Genomic DNA, 16,573 nt, shown 5'->3' with positions numbered 1-16,573 from the left:
GCGTGCAAAGGGCTCTTGCATGCTCGTGTGTATGCAAAGGGCGCTCTTGCCACGGGGTCCGTGTGCCCAGCACCGCTCCGCACCCGTGGGTGTGCACAGGGGGTCCCTGTTGCCCCCCCGCGCGTGGCCGCGCCGGTCCCTGTTACCCACCCGCGCTGGTGCACACGGGGGGGGGGGTCCCGCTTACCCTGCGCGCATGCGCTCTGCTGCGCACGCCACCCCGCCGGGGACTACAACTCCCGGCGTGCCCCGCGCGGGCGGCGCCGCGCGCTGATTGGCCGGGCCGTCTATTTGAAGCGGGCGCGCGGGCGGCGCCGGAGGCTGCGGGCGGTAACGCGTGAGCGGCGGCCGGGCCGGGGGGGCCGCTCGGGGTGCGCGGGGGGCTACGGGGCCCGGTGTGGGGAGGAGGGGGGCCGGGATGGGGGGAACGTGGCTGGGGGGCGCCCTGCAGCCCCAGTGTGGGGAGAAGTGGGGCTGGGGGGGGCGTTGGAATTGGGCCTGAGAGAGTTACGGTCTATAGAGGGAGCTGGGGGGGGCACTTGAGGGGCTGGGGCCGCGCAGGCCCCTGGGGGGGCTGGAATTGGGGCTGAGGGGGCTGCAGCCTAAAGCAGGGAGCTGGGAATGGGGCTGGGGGGCTGCGAGCGCTTGTGGGGCTGGGAATGGGGCTGGGGGGCTGCGAGCGCTTGTGGGGCTGGGAATGGGGCTGGGAATGGGGCTGGGGGGCTGCGAGCACTTGTGGGGCTGGGAATGGGGCTGGGAATGGGGCTGGGGAGCTGCGAGCGCTTGTGGGGCTGGGAATGGGGCTGGGGAGCTGCGAGCGCTTGTGGGGCTGGGAATGGGGCTGGGGGGCTGCGAGCACTTGTGGGGCTGGGAATGGGGCTGGGAATGGGGCTGGGGGGCAGCAGGCTCCCCGGTGCCTCCCTGCCGGGGCGGCAGCTCCCGGGACCCCCCCCAACCCGAGCCGTCCCCCCCGGCAGCCCCGGAGCATCATGACGCGCCTCAGAGAGGGCAACTTTGCGGAGCGGCTGCGCAGCCGGGCGCACACGGAGACGCTGCTGTCGGAGCTGACGGTGAGAGCGGAGCGGCCCCGCGGCCCCGGGCCGGCACGGCGCGCGTTTCGGGTGCCGACGCTCCCTTTCTCTTTCCCAGGATTTACTCGCCAGCGCCTCGGCGGCGTCGGGCTCGTGCAGCCCCGAGCAGAGCGCCGCGTGCGACCGGGTGCTGCGAGCCTGCGTGGAGCAGCTGGCGCAGCCGGGGCTGGGCGCCGCGCACGCCGCCAGCCTGGCGGCCCTGGCCAGCGTGGCCGGCCGCGTCTGCGCCGCCGCGGCGCCCCGGCCCGCGCCGCTCTACCTGGAGAAGATGCTCTACCACGTGCTGCGCAACGCGGCCGCCCAGGGCGCCGCCGACGCCACGCGGACGGCGGCCGAGTTCCTCCGGGCCCGGCTGCTCACGTACGGACCCCGGCACGTCGCCTCCAAGGACTTTGCGGCGCTGGCGCAGAGCGGCTTCAGCGTCCTGTGGAACAGCGCCGAGGCCCTGGCCGGGGGCAGCGGCGACGCGGCCGCGCTCGCGGCGCGCCTGGGCGCCCTGCGCTTCCTGGCGCTGCTGGAGGACGTGGCGGGCGCCGCGCTGCCGCGGGAGCCTCCGTTCTTCACCTCCAAGGTGGCTCGCCAGGCGGCCGCGGCCGCCGCCTTGTTCAAATCCCGCCGGGAGCCGCTCGGCGCGGCCGACGCCGCGTTTCTCAGCCAGCAGCTGGGCCTGTTGCTCGCGGCGCTGCGCGAGGGGCGCGAGGCCGCGCAGCCGCCGCGCGCCGCGTGCTCCTTCGAGCTGGCCTTGCTGCACTGCGCGCAGCTCTGCAGGAGCGGCCGCTTCGCCGAGGCGCGCGCGGCGCTGGAGGAAACGCGGCGCTTCCTGGGCAGCTCCGCGAGGGCGTTCGCGGAGCCCCTGGCCCTGCTCGACGCCGGCATCGCGCTGAGCCGGGCGCTGGCCGAGGGCCACGCGGCCCAGCAGCCCCTGGCGCGGGCGGCCGCCGCGCTGGGCTCCGCGCGCGACGCCTCGGAGCGCTCCGTGCGGCTGCTCGCCGAGAGCTGCCACTTCATCGTCCTGGCCCTCGGCCGCCACGCCGAGAGCAGTGAGAGGGAGCCCTTTCCTCGGGAATTCCTTTCCAGCCTCTGCCCCTTCGTGGAGGGGTACTGTGGCATCATCCACAGGCTGCTGCAGGAGGTAAGGCCGGGCTGTCCCCTCAGCCGGAGCCTCTGTGTACGCTGGACTGGGTGGTGACTGCGCTCTAGATGTCCCTGATCGTCACCTCTGTCCTTTCTGGCACCCGCTGTTGGTGCCTGCTGCTGTCAGGACTATGAAGACGCTGTTTTTTCTTTCCTCCCCTCTGCAGATTCCTCTCGACAGCAGCAAGGAGCAGCTAAGGGTGAAGCAGCTGCTCTACTACAGCCTCCAGCTCTTCACCAACGTGGCCTACAGCACCTTCCAGTGCTCCCAGGTACCAGGGGTGGAGGGGATGGTTCCCAAGGCAGGGCCACGAGCACAACGCTGGGAAGCCTCCCTGTTCCGGGGTGACAAACTGGCTTCCCCGGCGCTTTTGGCAGCCTGGCCGAGCCCCAAAGCCCCTTGGAGGGAACTTTCCTGGGAGATGATCCCTGCTCCGAGTTGCTCTCCCTCCAACTGTGCCCATTGTGCAGGCAAAGGGCTGGGGTGGCCTGGAGCAGCTGCTGGGGACGTGCCGGCGCGTCGTGGAGTGGATGCTGGCGGCGCTGGAGGGGCTGCCCTCGGCCAAGCAAGCAGAGTACCTCGAAATCACCGGTCAGTGGCCCCAGGGCAGCCCCTGGCCAGAACTGACGGGTTTGAGGGGCAGCGGCTCCGGATCTGCCTCTCCCCGGGCTGCTGGAGCTCGGGGAGCGTCAGCTTCCTCGCTGCGAAGCGCCCGGGGCTCGCCGGGCTCCGGAAGGGGCTACTGAATCCTGCAGGGAGAGGGAGGACGGTGACGCCCTCTTTCCAGAGCACCTTCAGCACCCGGTTTCCTTTCTCTGTGGCAGCGTCGTGCACTTTTAAGCTGGCCTACATCTTCTACAGCCAGAACCTTCACGAGGAGGTGGCCTCCCTCTCCACACTCTTCTGCAAGAGGCTGGAGAGTGCGGATGGCTCCCAGTACCCGGAGATCCCTCCGGAAAAGGTGGGTTGAGGGAGGGCAGCGCGGGCCGGCCCTTGCCCGGGAGCTGCAGGCAGCCCCACCGCCCCGCTCGCGCTCTCCCCGCAGCTGCACCGGTGCTTCAGGCTGCACGTGGAGAGCTGCTGGAAGCAGGGCCGGTTCGAGGAGGCCCTGGCGGCCGTCGTGCAGTGGTTGGTGGCCCTGCGGGACAGGGTGCGGGAGCAGATGGTGGAGCCCGTGTCTCTCTGGACCCGAGTCAAGGCAGACGCCGCCAAGAAGGGCGCCCAGGAGATCGGCTTGTGGTAACGCGAGGCCCGCGCTCGGCACGGAGCGAGGCCGGCTCTGCACGGAGCCCCCACCCGAGCGGCCCCCGTTTCCCCAGGACGCTGAAGGACGCCCTGAAGGGACGCGGCCTGGACACGGGGACCTTGGTGGCCTTGCTCTTCGAGGAGCTCAAGGCCTACAAGGGCGTGCGGGCCAGCACGGGCCGGGAGCGCTACAGCGTCGTCTGCGACCTGCTCGAGCTCTGCTCCGAGGACAGCGGCCGCGTGCACGAGCGCGCCACCGCCTTGGTGGAGCTGGCCCAGATCTTGTGTTATCACGACTACGCGGCCCACACTGACTGGTGGGTGGCCCTGCTCGTGCCGGCTCTGTCCTGTGGCCCTGGGAGCCCTGAAAGGGCCTTTGAGAGGCTCCTTAGGGGACTTGAAAGGTTTTGGGGTCAGTTTTGGGTGCGGAAGGATGTTTGTGATCGCTCTCTCTGACAGCTCCGCCCTGGACTCGATCCAAGAGGCCTTGCGGCTGCTGGAGTCCGTGCCCAGGACTGCGCAGAACCGGGATGAGCTCCTCGATGAGCAGGCGCAGGCCTTGCTCTGGCTCTACATCTGCACCCTGGAGGCCAAGCTGAAGGAGGTAGGTGGGGCTGATGGAGGCTGCTTTTGCAGACCTGGAAAAACAGCAGTGGTCCCAGGCCCCCGGAGCTTCTCCGTGCACCTGCCTAATGCACTGAGCTCCAAACTCAAGAGTTAGGATGGAGAAGAGCTCCCTGCTCGCCTGGATCCCTCGTGCTCCCAGTTGTGCCCAGCTACTGTGGGAGAGCCTGGTGCCTCCTGGCGTGGGAAGTGCCCTCATCAGCTCTTCCCTGCTCGTCCTTCTCCTTTTGCCAAGGCCACCAAGAGCCTTCCCAGAGCCCCAGCAGGGCCCCAAGGGCTGGTAGCACTGCCTGTGTCTCCTAATGTTTGCTGCTGCTGCCTCCCAACCGGCTGCAGAGCATGGAGAGGGAGCAGAGAGCCAGAGCTCAGGTGCAGAAGAACCTGGACGACTTTGAGCCCAACGACCTCAACTACGAAGACAAGCTGCAGGAGGACAAGTTCCTGTACGACGGCATCGTCTTCAACCTGGCCGCGGAGTCCGGTGAGAAGGTGGCGGGTTTGAAGCCCCTTGTGTCGTGGAAAAGGCCCCTTTGGCCAGCGAGGCTCCTGCGCCCGAGGAAGGAGCAGCCCTGGGGTTGATGCTGGGAGGGAAGGACACGTTTGGGAGATGCTCCTCTGCAGCCCTGCTCCATGAGAGCAGGGAAACGCGTTCCTGAGGGGCAGAGGCTTTGCTGGAGGTGCTTCCCCTCCCCGGCTGCTTTGCTCAAAGCTGCGACGTGTCCTTAGCTCAGTCCCGGAGCCTGGACGATGCCTTCGCCCTGTGGAAGCAGCTCCTGGAGAAGAAGGGCGTTCCCGGCGTGCGCAGCCCGGAGCAGACCGTGGCCTCCCTGCGCATCGTGGCAGCTCTCTACAAACTGATGTCCAAGGTACCGCGGACGGGAGCAGCCGCTGCAGGCGCTGAGCTTCCCTCTGGGATGGCCTCCCAGCGTGACCGTGTCCTGCCCTCAGCCCCTGCAGGCCCTGGAGAGCTGCCTCCTGCTCAGATCCCTGTGCAGTGCCCTTGGAGACAGCCTGGGCACGGCCGGCGCCTTGTGCCAAGTCACCAAGCTGCTCTTCCAGCTGGAGTGTCCCAGCTACGCCAAGGCAAGCGCAGGACGGCCGGACCGAGCCGGGCGACCTCGGCCGAGTCCGCAGTCCTCAACCTGTCGCGATTCCTTCCAGCTTTTCCTGGAGGAAATGGAGTCCTGCCTGCGGGAGGCTGACACCAGCAGCGATTCCTACCTGCTGTTGAAGCAAACGTGTCTCCTGCTCCGCAGCCAGCTCTGCTGCACCAGCCACCAGGTACCAGGGCTTCTCCCCTGGGGCGGCCTCGCTGCTTGGGGCTGCCCTAAACCCCTTTTCCCCCTGCGATGGGGGAGCTGGGGAGCAGGAGCAGAGCTGGGCAGCTCCCTGGCAGGCCTCAGGACCTCTTGCTGGCAACTATTTGCCCGTGAGAGATGTGGAAACCTCCTGGACCCTGAATGGTGACGTTTTTCCTCCTCCCCTTGATTTCTGCTGCTGCATCCAGGTTGGAGAAGGCCTTGCCCTGCTGCTGGCCGTGCTGCAGAACCCAGCTCTGCAGAAGGCCTCCAAGGTCTGGTACCTGCTGCGAGCCCACGTGCTGCAGCTGACGGCCGCCTACCTGAGCCTCCCTCCTGCCCGTCTCCTGCCGGAGCTCCGGGAGCAGCTCTCCGCTCTGGGTGCGTCGCTGGGGACCGGGTGGGTGTTTCCAAGCCCTGCAGTGAGTTCCAGGGCAGTGGAAAAGCCGCAGGGGTTGTGAGCAAAGCTCTGTGAGAGCTTCACACCCTCGTTTTCTCCAAACGGCCTCAAAACAAGCCCCTTTTTGGGGCAGGGGGAGGGGAGCTGGAGCCTGTCTGGCTCTGAGGCCCCCCTGCTCGGTCTGTGCCGGGCAGAGCGCTGACGTCCCCGGCTGCCCTCGCGCAGGCTGGAGGACGCCTGAGACGGCTCTCACCGAAGCCCACAAGTTGTTCCGGAGCATCGTCCTCCTGGTGATGGGCAGCAACGTGCTGGGCTCCCAAAAGACTGCATCAGACGTCCAGTTTGTGGATTATGGTGAGTGTTATTTGCTTTCGTGGACCGAAAAGCAGCTACTCCTTTGGAAGGCCTGGTCACCTGCGTGTCCCCCCCCACTCTGCAGGGGACAACCTGCTGCAGAAGTGGCAAGTGCTGGCTGATCTGCTGGCCTGCTCGGAGCAGCTCGTGGCTGCGCTCGGCCGGGTGGAGATGGTGAGCGAAGCCAAAGCCTTCTGCTTGGAGGCCATCAAGCTGGCCATGAAGCTGCACGCGGCTCGGTGGTGAGTGACCGTAGCGGCGTGTCCCCAAACCCAGGGCACCTGTGGAAGGGTCGGCTGCTTTTTGGGGTGCAAAGAGCTGCTTTAGGCTGTCCCAGGATGTGGTTTCTGTGTGTTTAGCCTAGACACAGGTTGTTCCTTGTTGTCTGCACGGGGATATGGCCCTGGGGAGGCTCTGAGTGCCCTGTCCCCCCCCAGGTGTGTGGCCTTCCTGGTGCTGAAGGCGCAGCTGGAGCTGCAGCGCAGCGAGCCGGAGCTGAGCCGCTGCGACCTGCAGCAGGCCCAATTCCTCCTGGAATCCAGCACCGGTGAGTCCCCCCTCCCGGCTCCCCTTGTCCAGGCATGGAAGCAGGCCTGGTGCTGGGCACAAAACTCAGGAGAACTGGGCTGAAATATGATTCTCCAGGTCATAGAGGTGCAGCTGGACTCCAAAAGCTTGGAGTAGAAAGATGGAGAGCGCTGGAATATCCCAGCTCAGCTCCCCCTCATCCCTTCTCCGGGCAGGCGGGCAGCGCTCCTGGGAAGGGCAGCACGGCGGGAGCTGCTGTGGTGGATCAGGATGTGGAGGAAGGATATGGGGCTATAACCCTCCTCTCCCCACGGCCCGCAGAGTTCGAGGGCAGCGAGAAGCGGCGCGGCCAAAGGAAGATCCTGCCCCGCAAGGGCGAGCCGGGAGGCGGCGGCTGTCGGCGTCCGGGCTCGGAGCCTCCCGGGGAAGAGGACGCCTTCCTGAAGGGCCCCGCGCTGGAGTTCGTGGCCACGGTGAGCGCGCCGGCTCTCGCCACGTCCCCGGAGCTGAAGCCCAAGCAGAGGAGGCGCCTGGGCTTCCTCGGCCACCGCTCCGCGTGCTCCTGCTCCCTGTGCTCCGACCTGACCCTCTCGGCTCTCTGCCTACGCTGGCTGCTCTCCTGCGCCCAGCTCGAGCTGGCGGCGGACGGCGAGGCCGAGGGGCTGGCGCTGCTCGAGGCCACGCTGCAGCGCTGCGCTGCCGTGGCCGCCCGCTTCGTCGCCGTGCTGCGGGACAAGCTGTGGCCTGGTGGCCTCGCGCCGCTGGACGGCCAGGCCCTGCCTGCCTTGGAGCTCCTGGATGAGCTGGTGGCCGCCGGCTACGCCACGCTGGCCTCCCAAAGCCTGGCGAGCTGCCAGGCCCAGGAGAAGCTGCGGGAGCACGTGGAAGCCGGCCTGGCCTTCCTGGAATCCCGGCGGCCTCACTTGCCCGCCTTGGAGATCTCCAGGGCCACCCTGCTGCTCGCCAAAGCCACCGCCACCATCTGCACCCTGGTCCCCCATCGCAAGGACTCTGTGACCGATGTCTTCTCCAGCGCCTGGTCCTGGCAGCCGCCGCTGACTCCTGTGGAGCCCAAAGGATCAGCCGCCCTCAAGGCGCTCGAGGCGGCCAAGGCTCTGCCCCAGAGGAGCAGCAGCAGGAAGGGGTCAGTGACAGCCCCCGGGCCCAAGGCCAGGGTGAAGAAGAGCCAGAGGACGAAGGCCCTGGCTGCAGCGGACTCGAACGATGTCTTTGCCGTGGGCGACCTGGACGCGGAGGTGCCCCCCATCGTTATCCGCCCGGGGCCGCTGCCCCGCACCCCGCACCAGAAGCCCTGTCCCCCCGGCAAGGCCGCGGCCCCCAGGGCTCCCTTCAGGGTGTTCATCGATTCCTCCCCTTCGCCCGCCAAGTGCCAGCTCCCGAAAGCCCCGCGAGCCAAGGGCAGAGCCAAGTCCCGCCTGAAGGTGAGCGGGGAGGGACAGGGCTGGAGGGTGGCTCCGTGCCACCTCCCTGCTCCCTTGGGAAAGAAAAAGCTGGGAAAATCCCAGTAGCTTCCCAGCGCTGCGTCCCTTCTGCGGGCAGGGGGTCACCTCCGCATCCCTGTGCTCTAGGTGACGTTCAGCGATGACAGCGACGTGGAGGATCCCAAACCGAGGGCGACCGCAGCCGCTGGCAAAGCCCCAGCTTCCAGCTGCAGGACTTCGGAGCCCACGGGCCGTTCCCGGAGAGTCCCGGCCCCCAAATCCACAGCGGCCGTCGCGGCGGGATCCCGGACAACGCGGACAAGCTGCTGCAGAGCTGGCGGCGCGGAGGAGAAGAGAGAGCAGGCGACCCGCAGGGCTCCCAGGCGGAGAGGGGAGGAGAAGCGGGAGCTCATGAGGACCATCGAGGAGGAGGAGAAGCTTGACATCAGCCTGGAGGTTTTGCGGGCCTCTGAGGAAGAGGAGGGAGCGCCAGGTGAGCGGGGTGCCCGGGGGAGGAAGGCAGGGAGCCTTCCAGCTCCCCCAGCGTTGTCCGGAGTATCCAGGGCCCTCTCCGTCCCGAGCTCCAGGCCCTTCCCTGTCTCCCTGCAGGCAGGGCATGGCTGGAGGGCGCAGACGGGGAGCGCGAGGTCCTGCGGCAAGAAGCCACCAGGGTGGACGTCCCCGCGGTGCCCCCGCACGGCCAGGAGCCCCCGCACCCCGGGGCGCTCTCTGCCCGGCCCGCGGCCAGCGGTGAGCCCAGGAAAACTCCTCTTAGCCCTTCTGCACATCCCCCCGGAGCTTCCCGCCGCTCCCAGCTCCGGCAGCGGCGCGGGTGCCCCTGGCAGGGACTGACCCCTGCTTGGGGTGGGTTTTCTTCTATTTTTGGCTTTTTGCAGATGCCACTTCCCTGGCTGCAGCCTGCGAGCTCCTGAAAGCCGCTTTCAACTGCGTCAGCCACTGCCCTCCCGGCGCTCTCTACAGCCGGCTCTGCCAGCTGCTGGCGCTGGCGCGGGGCGAGCGGGACCCCGCGGGCACCGCGTACCTGCTGTGCGAGGCCGTCTCGGTCACCCTGCGCCACCAGCTGCTCAGCACCCTCCACAGGAACCTCCAGTAAGGGCCAGCGCGTCCCCGGCCGCTCTAGCGGAGCCAAATCCTCTCCGTGTCCCCTTCCCGGAGCCTCGGAGCGCCGCGGAGCTGGAGGGGTCTCCGCCGAAGCCCTGGGGCCCAGCAAAGCGCAGCTGGGGGTGGTTTTTTTCCCTTCCCTTTGCAGCAAAGCGAAGAAGTCGTCGCTCGGCGTCACGGAGCAGCTGCGCGGGCTCTCGCTGCGGGAGGAGGGCTCCGCTCCGTGCAGCCGCCACCGCCGCCACCTCGCTCGGCTCCAGGAGCTCTTCGCGTTCAGCTCCTCGGAGCTGGGGCCTCGGGAGCGGGACAGCTTCCAGGAGCAGCTGGAGCAGATTCCCAGCGGTGAGGGCTGATCCTCGGGCTCTGGAGCATTGCACGGCCTCGGGTTTGTCCCTTGGCTGCTGTTAATCCCGGGGTGTCATTGCCAGGGGTGACCGTGTGCCTCCTGACCCTCGTGAGCCTCCAGGCAGCCTCGGCGGGGGACACGCTGCTGCTGACGCGGCTGGAGAAGGGCAGCGCTCCCGTCTCCATCCGCATCCCCACGGGCTGCTCCAAGGTGAGGGCGGCCCCGGGGATGAGCCCCGGCGTGGGGCGGCTTCGGGGTCACAGCTCTCCCTCTTCCAGGCCCCGCTGAGCTCCGTGCTCAGGGAATTCGATGCCATCCAGAGGGAGCAGAAGGAATCCATCAACTGCACGGACCACGTGGAGTGGTGGCAGCGCCGCTTGAAGCTGGACCAGCGCATGAAGGTTGGGGAGCAGCTGCTGGTGCCCCGACGTGCCTGCTGGCACCCGGCGCGGCCGTCCCCGCGTCCCCGGTGACTCCGTTCTCCTGCAGAGCCTCGTCGAGACCCTGGAGACGCAGGTGCTGGGCTGCTGGAAGGGGGCCCTGCTCCCCGGCGGCCCCGAGCCTGGCCTGGCCGAGGAGGCGGCGGGGCTGCGCGCCCGGCTCCGGCAGCGCGGCGCGGCGCCCGTGGACGCGGCGCTGCTCGAGGTGCGCGCGGGGACGTCCCGCTCGGCCTCGTTGCCGGATCAGAACCTGGCCGCGCTCCAGAGCGGCGCTGGATGCTCCTTCTCTCTCCTTGCAGGTCGTGCTCAAGGCCTCTGCCCTCCTCTCTCCTCAAGACCTGCAGGCCTTGGCCTCTGGGTTCTGCCCGGCTCAGCCCCACGCGGCCCAGATCCTGTTGCAGGAAGCTCTGGAGAAGCGGGAAGCCCGGGCCGGGCAGGGCTCCCTCGTCCTGGTCCTGGATAAGGTGAATCCCTGCGGCTCCCGCTGCCCTCCTGCCCGCCTCGGGCCTGCCCCTTCCTCACGTCTCCCTCTTGCTCCCAGCACCTGCAGCGGCTGCCCTGGGAGAGCATGGCGTTCCTGAGGGACGTCACCGTGACCCGGCTCCCTTCCCTGCGCTTCCTGCTCAGCTATTCCCTGGCGCAGGAGGTGGGAGCGCCAGGACCGTGCGGGCCAGGAGCGCGTGGGCTCCTCTTGGGGCTGACGCTGACCCGTCCCGTGTCCCCGCTCGACCTGTCCCGTGTCCCTGCTCCAGGAACGGGCCGGCTCGGTGCTGAGCCGCGGCGTGAACCCCGCGAGCGCCTTCTACATCCTCAACCCGCACAACAACCTCCCGGGCACGGAGGAGCGATTCCGGGGCTGGTTTGAGAGGTGAGGGCAGCCCCTTTCCCTGCAGCCGGGGCCACCTCTGCCCTGGGGCTCTCCGGGCTCCGCGCCACCCTCGCCTGCCTTCCCCTGCAGCGAGCCCGGCTGGAACGGCGTCACCGGAGCCATCCCGCGGCAGGAGCAGATGCAGGCAGCGCTCTCGGAGCACGATCTCTACATGTAAGCGGCGCTTGGGGCCCTCGGGCGCCCGCGGCGCTCTCCGGCGCGCTCAGCCGCCTCCTCTCTCCGCGCAGCTACGCCGGGCACGGCGCGGGCGCCCGCTTCCTGGACGGGCAGGCGCTCGCCAGGCTGGAGTGCAGCGCCGTGGCCCTGCTCTTCGGCTGCAGCAGCGCCGCGCTCGCCGTGCGCGGCGCCCTCGAGGGCTCCGGCATCGTCCTCAAGTACCTCATGGCCGGCTGGTGAGTGCCGCGAGCCGGGGGCGGTCGGGGAAAACACCAAGAAAAAAACAAAAGGGGAAAAAGTTTTCTCTAATGCACCTGCGGTGTCGTTCCTTGCAGCCCCCTGGTCCTGGGCAACCTGTGGGATGTGACGGACCGGGACATCGACCGCTACGCGGAGGCTCTGCTGCAGGGCTGGCTCCGCGCGGGCTCGGGCGCCCCGCTGCTGCGCTACGTCGCCCGCGCCCGCCTCGCGCCCAAGCTCAAGTCGCTCATCGGGGCCGCCCCCGTGGTCTACGGGCTGCCCGTGGGGCTGCAGCCGGGGCTCGGCACGGACCCCCGGCCCCGCTCCGCCTGCTCCGGCCCCGCTCCCTGAGGGCTCCCCCGGGGGCTGCAGGATCTGGGGCCGTTTCTGCTTCGCCCCCGGGTCGCTCCGTTGGGGATTCTCACTCGTGGTTTTATGACACAGGCGCTGCCTCTGCGCAAACAATAAAGTTGGAACTTTTAGCCTGGGCCCTCGTGTGCTTGTTGGGACGGTGCTGGGCGGCTGGGGATGGGACACCAGCCTGGGCCACCTTCCCTGGCACGAGACGGGGTAGGGACGAGCACCGTGTGCCCCCTGTCACCCGCTCTGCTGCGGGGCTGGGGACAAGCAGGGAGGTGGCAGCGGCTGCAGCGTGTGAAACTCCCCCCGCGCCTGTTCCCAGCAGGGCCCCGTCCCTGCTGCCACCACCGGCCAGCTCAAGGCTGCAGCCGCAGCGATAAGGGACGCGCGCGGTTCCTGTCCCCTTGAATCGGCCTCTTCAGCCTTTTAGAAACCTTGGTGACCTCGGGGGCAGCCGCAGCCCCCGCCGTGCCGATAAACCTGAATGTTTCCCACGTCTTTATGGGACTCCAGGAGCAAAACCAGCCCCAGCTGGAGGAGCTGCAAAAGAACCTGCCCGGCCAGGGAGCTGCAGGGGCCCCTCGCTCCGGGGCCACGCGCTGGCAGGCTGTTAGTTACAATACACATATGGAGCTGATATGAACATGTTTTTATATAAATATAAACATATCAATGTATATATTTATACAAATGTATATATTTATATGTTTACAAGTATAAATGTATATATTTATATAAATATATAAATTAATATATAATGTATATAGATATATAAAAATGTGTATATATAGGTATATAAAATATAAAAATATATTTTATATACTCTATGTACAATATATGTCATATATATTACATAATATATTTTCTATATCATATAATACATATAAATATGAATATATGTATATAAACATATTTATTTCTATATTTTATTATATGTATTATTTATTTGCTGTGATTGAGGCACGTGTGGGTGGGGGGTGACCCCCCCCGCCCGCCAGGGGCAGCGCTCGGCGGGCACCATCGAGAGGCGGGGCGGCGGCGGCTAGAGCGCCGCGCGCGGCACCAGCGAGAGCGGCGGGTTGTGGCCAGAGCGCCGCGCGAGGCACCAGCGAGAGGCGCGTGCTGCGGCTAGAGCGGCCCAAGATGGCGCAGCAGGTGAATGTGGCGGAGCTGTCGCTGCCGCAGCTGGAGGTGCTCAAGAGTCAGCTCGACCAGGTCGGCCGCGCTCCGGGCGTCGGGGGCAACGCGGTGGCGGCGGGGCCGGGGCAGGCCGCGATGGAGGGAGCCCCGGCCTGAGGCGGCCGTGAGGGGCGCTGGGGGGCGCCATTTTGGGGCGGACTGTGGGGGCCGGGAGGTCTCATGGGGCCCGGGGGGCTGGGGGGGGGCATGTGGGGCTGGGGGGCTGCGGGGGGGCATGTGGGGCCGGACTGGGGTGGGGGGGACATTGTGGGTGGGACCGGGGGGTCTGGGGGGGACACGAGGGGCAGGACAGGGTCTGGCACCGCAGCAGGGGGGTGTCCCGGGGGTGACGAGGCTGAGATGGAGCAGGTGAGATTGTCACTTGCACATGGTGCCGGCTGGAGACACCCCGTGGGGGACACCCCACTGGGGACACCCCACCGGGAACACCCCGCCGGGAACACCCCGCCGGGACCCCCCGCCGCTCACGGCCGCGCCGCCGCAGGAGGTGGAGTTCCTGTCGTCCTCCATCGCGCAGCTCAAGGTGGTGCAGACCAAGTACGTGGAGGCCAAGGACTGTCTGGCCGTGCTGCACAAGAGCAACGAGGGTGAGTGGCGGCCCCGCGCGCCGGCCCTCGTCCCCGCTGTCCCCGGCGCTCAGACCGGCCTTTCTGCCTCCTTTCCCGCAGGGAAGGACCTGCTGGTGCCGCTCACCAGCTCCGTATCCTTCGCCAGCCCTGCTGATCCGGTGACGTTCGCTCTTCTTTCGCTCATGGGGACAGCGGGTGCCACCTGCCAGGGCTTGGGGGTCGGTTCTTGTTGGCCGTGTCCCCTTGGGGAATCCGGGTTCCTCTCGGAGCACTCGGCTCCCGGAGCCGCTGGGTTTTCGGGCTCCCTGTTTTCCCTTGACCCGCGGTGCCGCCAGATGTACGTTCCCGGGAAGCTCCTGGACGTGGAGCGCGTCCTCCTCGACGTCGGCACGGGCTACTACGTGGAGAAGGTGAGGGCTGCGCGGCAACGGGGCCGGAGCCACCCCCGGGTGTCGCTCCCTGTTTGGGGACACCAACCCGTGACCCGGGAACTCTCCTCTCCGCCCGCCCAGACCGCGGATGACGCCCGGGACTTTTTCAAGCGGAAAATCGACTTCCTGACCAAACAGATGGAGAAAATCCAGCCGGCGCTGCAGGAGAAACACGCCATGAAGCAGGGTAAGGAGCTGCCCCCGCCGCGGGGCGCCCCGGGACGTCCCCCCGTCACCGCCCCCGGCGCCCGTCTCTTCCCGCAGCCGTGGTGGAGATGATGAGCCAGAAGATCCAGCAGCTGACGGCGCTGGGGGCCGCGCAGGCTGTGAGCACCAAGGCGTAGCCTTCGGCCTCGCCGCGCGAGGAGGACCCCGGAACCCCCCTCCCTGCTCCGCTCCTGGCTCTCGAGATTCCCGGAGCCGGAATCCCCTTCCCGTTTTGTAAGCAGCTGCCGGAGGATGGAATAAAGGAGAGGTGTGGGGAAGAGCCCCCTGCGGCTTCTGGTGCTTTTCCAAGGAAAAAGGCTCTGAAGGCTGGAATTCCTCCCTCTGGAGCTAGCGGGAGGAAGGCCTGGGCAGGGCGGTGGGGTTTGTAAAGGGTAAAAACCCGGGATTCCTCCCAAAGTATTGTCCCACGAGGCAAACATGGTGACCAAAAGCTCCCAGGATGCCCATGGGCCTCATCCAAGGAATCGGATAAGGATAATCGTTTTCCCGCTCCTGCCGCAGAGCCCCCAAAATCTGCCCTCCCGGGGCCCCTCTGGAGGCACCACGGCCACAAACCAGTCCACGCTGCCCCAAACAGCAGAACTTTATTCTACAGCCGAGGCGCCGCCGAGCCGCGTCCGTCCGGGCGCCCCGGTATGGCTTCTACCTTACGCGTTCCCCCTTCCCCCATGCTATGTACAACTATAGGGTCCAGCGCCTGTGGATTCGCTGTTCCGCGGCTCGGCCCCTTCGCGGCCCCGCGCGGCCCCGCTCCCGCTCAGCTGGCGAACAGCGCCTTGTGGACGCGCTTGTGGCGGTCGAGCGTGGCGCTGCGCGCGAAGCTCTCGCCGCACTCGACGCAGATGAAGGGCTCGCGCGCCGGGGCCCGGCCGCGCTCGGGGCCGCCGTCGGCGCGCGCCGCCGCCGCCGCGTGCACCCGCTGGTGCTTGAGCAGGTTGGTGCTCTGCGCGAAGCCGCGGCCGCACTGGCCGCAGCGGTGCGGCCGCGCGCCCGAGTGCGTGCGCTGGTGCTTGATGAGGTTCTTGCTCTGCGTGAAGCTCTTGCCGCACTGCGCGCAGCTGTAGGGCTTCTCGCCCGTGTGGATGCGCTGGTGCTGGATGAGGTTGGAGCTCCAGCTGAAGCTCTTGCCGCAGTCCCCGCAGCGGTAGGGCTTCTCGCCGGTGTGCGTGCGCCGGTGCTGCACCAGGTGCGAGTTCTGGCTGAAGCTCTTGCCGCACTCGCCGCACGTGCTGGGCCGCTCGCCCGTGTGAGTCCGCTGGTGCCGCAGCAGCTTCGACCAGTGGCTGAAGCTCTTGCCGCACTCGTTGCAGATGAACGGGCGCTGCCGGGGCCGCCCGGCGCCTTCCTCCCGCTCCTCGTCCTCGCCGGAGCCGCCGGCGCGGCCGGAGCCGCCGGCCGGAGCGCGGGCGCCTTGCGGGGCCGCCCGTTTCTTGGCCTTGGGGGGCAGCGGGCTGTGCGGGATCACGGTCTGGATGATCTCGTGCGGCAGCACCTCGTCCTCGCAGTCGCTCACGATGCCGTCGTCGGCTGCGGCGCGCGGAAAAGCCGGGGGAAACGCGGATGAAACCCGGGGGGCTCCGCGAGCCGAGCGTGAACCGTCCCCCCCGTTCCCTGCGTGGGTTTGTCCCCGTCCCCCGTCCCCACCGCCGCGTGCCCGGCCTCACCGATGTAGACCCTGCGGACGATGTCCGTGTCGTCCGAGTCGTGGAGCTCCACGACACACGGCTCTTCCTGCTCCATGCGGAGGGGCCCGGGTGTCCTGCGAAGCGGCACCGAAACAGCCCGGCCGTTAATTTACCCCCGCACCGGGTGCTTCTCCCACCTCCGTGTCCCTCGAAAGCAGCCCTGGACGGGCTGGGAGGACCCAAATCCGCCTCGGAACGGAATCCACCTCGGCCGCTTCCGAGGTTCCGGCTGCCCGTTAAAAATTTGCATCTCGTTTCCTGCTTGTCCTTGGCCACCTTCCCGCTGCCTCCGGGCGGGATCCGGCCCCTCACCTGGGCCGGGCCCATTGCCAGCCTGCCCGGAGCTGGAAGCAGCTCGAATCCCAAATATCCCCTGGAACAGGGACAATCCCAACCCTCCAGGAGGAGGAAAAGGGGATTTAGGGACAGCCCCCCCATGCCCCGGAGCCCTCCCCTGCTCCGAGGAGCCACTGGCTCCGGGGCTCATCCAGCCTTAGGGAATGTCCCGGAATGTCCAGTTTGGCACGGACAGGGATAAGGGGCCCTTGTGGGCTGGGATCGGCCCCCAGAGGCTCCCGGATCCTGCTGGGATCTGGGAAGGGGGGGGTGAGACCCCAGCGAGCCCTGCCTGGCCCTGGGATACCTTGATCCTAAGGAAAGCGGCCGATCCCGGCGCTGCTCCGAGCTCTCCCAGCCGCCTCCGGAGACCTGGAGGGGAGACGTGGGCGGTTACGTGGCCAGACCCGCCCGGATGCTCCCAGAATGGGGGTCCCGGGAGCTCCCCCAACTC

General features: G+C 67.7%; 3 protein-coding genes across 3 annotated transcripts; 2 read left to right on the top strand and 1 right to left on the bottom strand.

Annotated features, from left to right (window-relative positions):
- Positions 1 to 321: 321 nt before the first annotated feature.
- Positions 322 to 11,661, top strand: ESPL1 (extra spindle pole bodies like 1, separase). The gene is made up of 31 exons (XM_088522797.1): positions 322 to 337; positions 978 to 1,070; positions 1,150 to 2,223; positions 2,393 to 2,497; positions 2,697 to 2,817; positions 3,051 to 3,187; positions 3,272 to 3,465; positions 3,546 to 3,788; positions 3,931 to 4,075; positions 4,432 to 4,576; positions 4,822 to 4,961; positions 5,044 to 5,178; positions 5,257 to 5,376; positions 5,603 to 5,774; positions 6,019 to 6,147; positions 6,233 to 6,389; positions 6,585 to 6,694; positions 6,997 to 8,117; positions 8,265 to 8,636; positions 8,744 to 8,867; positions 9,014 to 9,227; positions 9,388 to 9,581; positions 9,668 to 9,795; positions 9,864 to 9,986; positions 10,075 to 10,230; positions 10,325 to 10,489; positions 10,567 to 10,671; positions 10,778 to 10,893; positions 10,984 to 11,067; positions 11,142 to 11,306; positions 11,406 to 11,661. The coding sequence occupies exons 2-31, from the start codon at positions 990 to 992 to the stop codon at positions 11,659 to 11,661; spliced, it is 6,531 nt and encodes a 2,176-aa protein (XP_088378923.1). The 5' UTR covers positions 322 to 337; positions 978 to 989.
- A 1,058-nt stretch (positions 11,662 to 12,719) lies between these two features.
- On the top strand, positions 12,720 to 14,231 carry PFDN5 (prefoldin subunit 5). Its single transcript, XM_088522789.1, has 6 exons — positions 12,720 to 12,885; positions 13,355 to 13,457; positions 13,539 to 13,570; positions 13,775 to 13,849; positions 13,952 to 14,057; positions 14,135 to 14,231. The coding sequence occupies exons 1-6, from the start codon at positions 12,814 to 12,816 to the stop codon at positions 14,212 to 14,214; spliced, it is 468 nt and encodes a 155-aa protein (XP_088378915.1). The 5' UTR covers positions 12,720 to 12,813; the 3' UTR covers positions 14,215 to 14,231.
- A 624-nt stretch (positions 14,232 to 14,855) lies between these two features.
- Positions 14,856 to 15,853, bottom strand: LOC148595011 (uncharacterized). Its single transcript, XM_088522796.1, has 2 exons — positions 15,763 to 15,853; positions 14,856 to 15,625 (listed from the first exon to the last, which is right to left on the bottom strand). Exons 1-2 carry the CDS (start codon positions 15,836 to 15,838, stop codon positions 14,856 to 14,858), a joined length of 846 nt encoding a protein of 281 aa, XP_088378922.1. The 5' UTR covers positions 15,839 to 15,853.
- Between the last annotated feature and the right edge of the window lie 720 nt (positions 15,854 to 16,573).

This window comes from Tinamus guttatus, unplaced genomic scaffold (genome assembly GCF_059628265.1).
Source record: "Tinamus guttatus ecotype Peru unplaced genomic scaffold, ASM5962826v1 Tinamus_guttatus_pri_ptg000166l, whole genome shotgun sequence".
NCBI lineage: Eukaryota > Metazoa > Chordata > Aves > Tinamiformes > Tinamidae > Tinamus > Tinamus guttatus.
The sequence above is the reverse complement of the archived record's forward strand: the minus strand, read 5'-3'. Positions and strand labels throughout refer to the sequence as shown.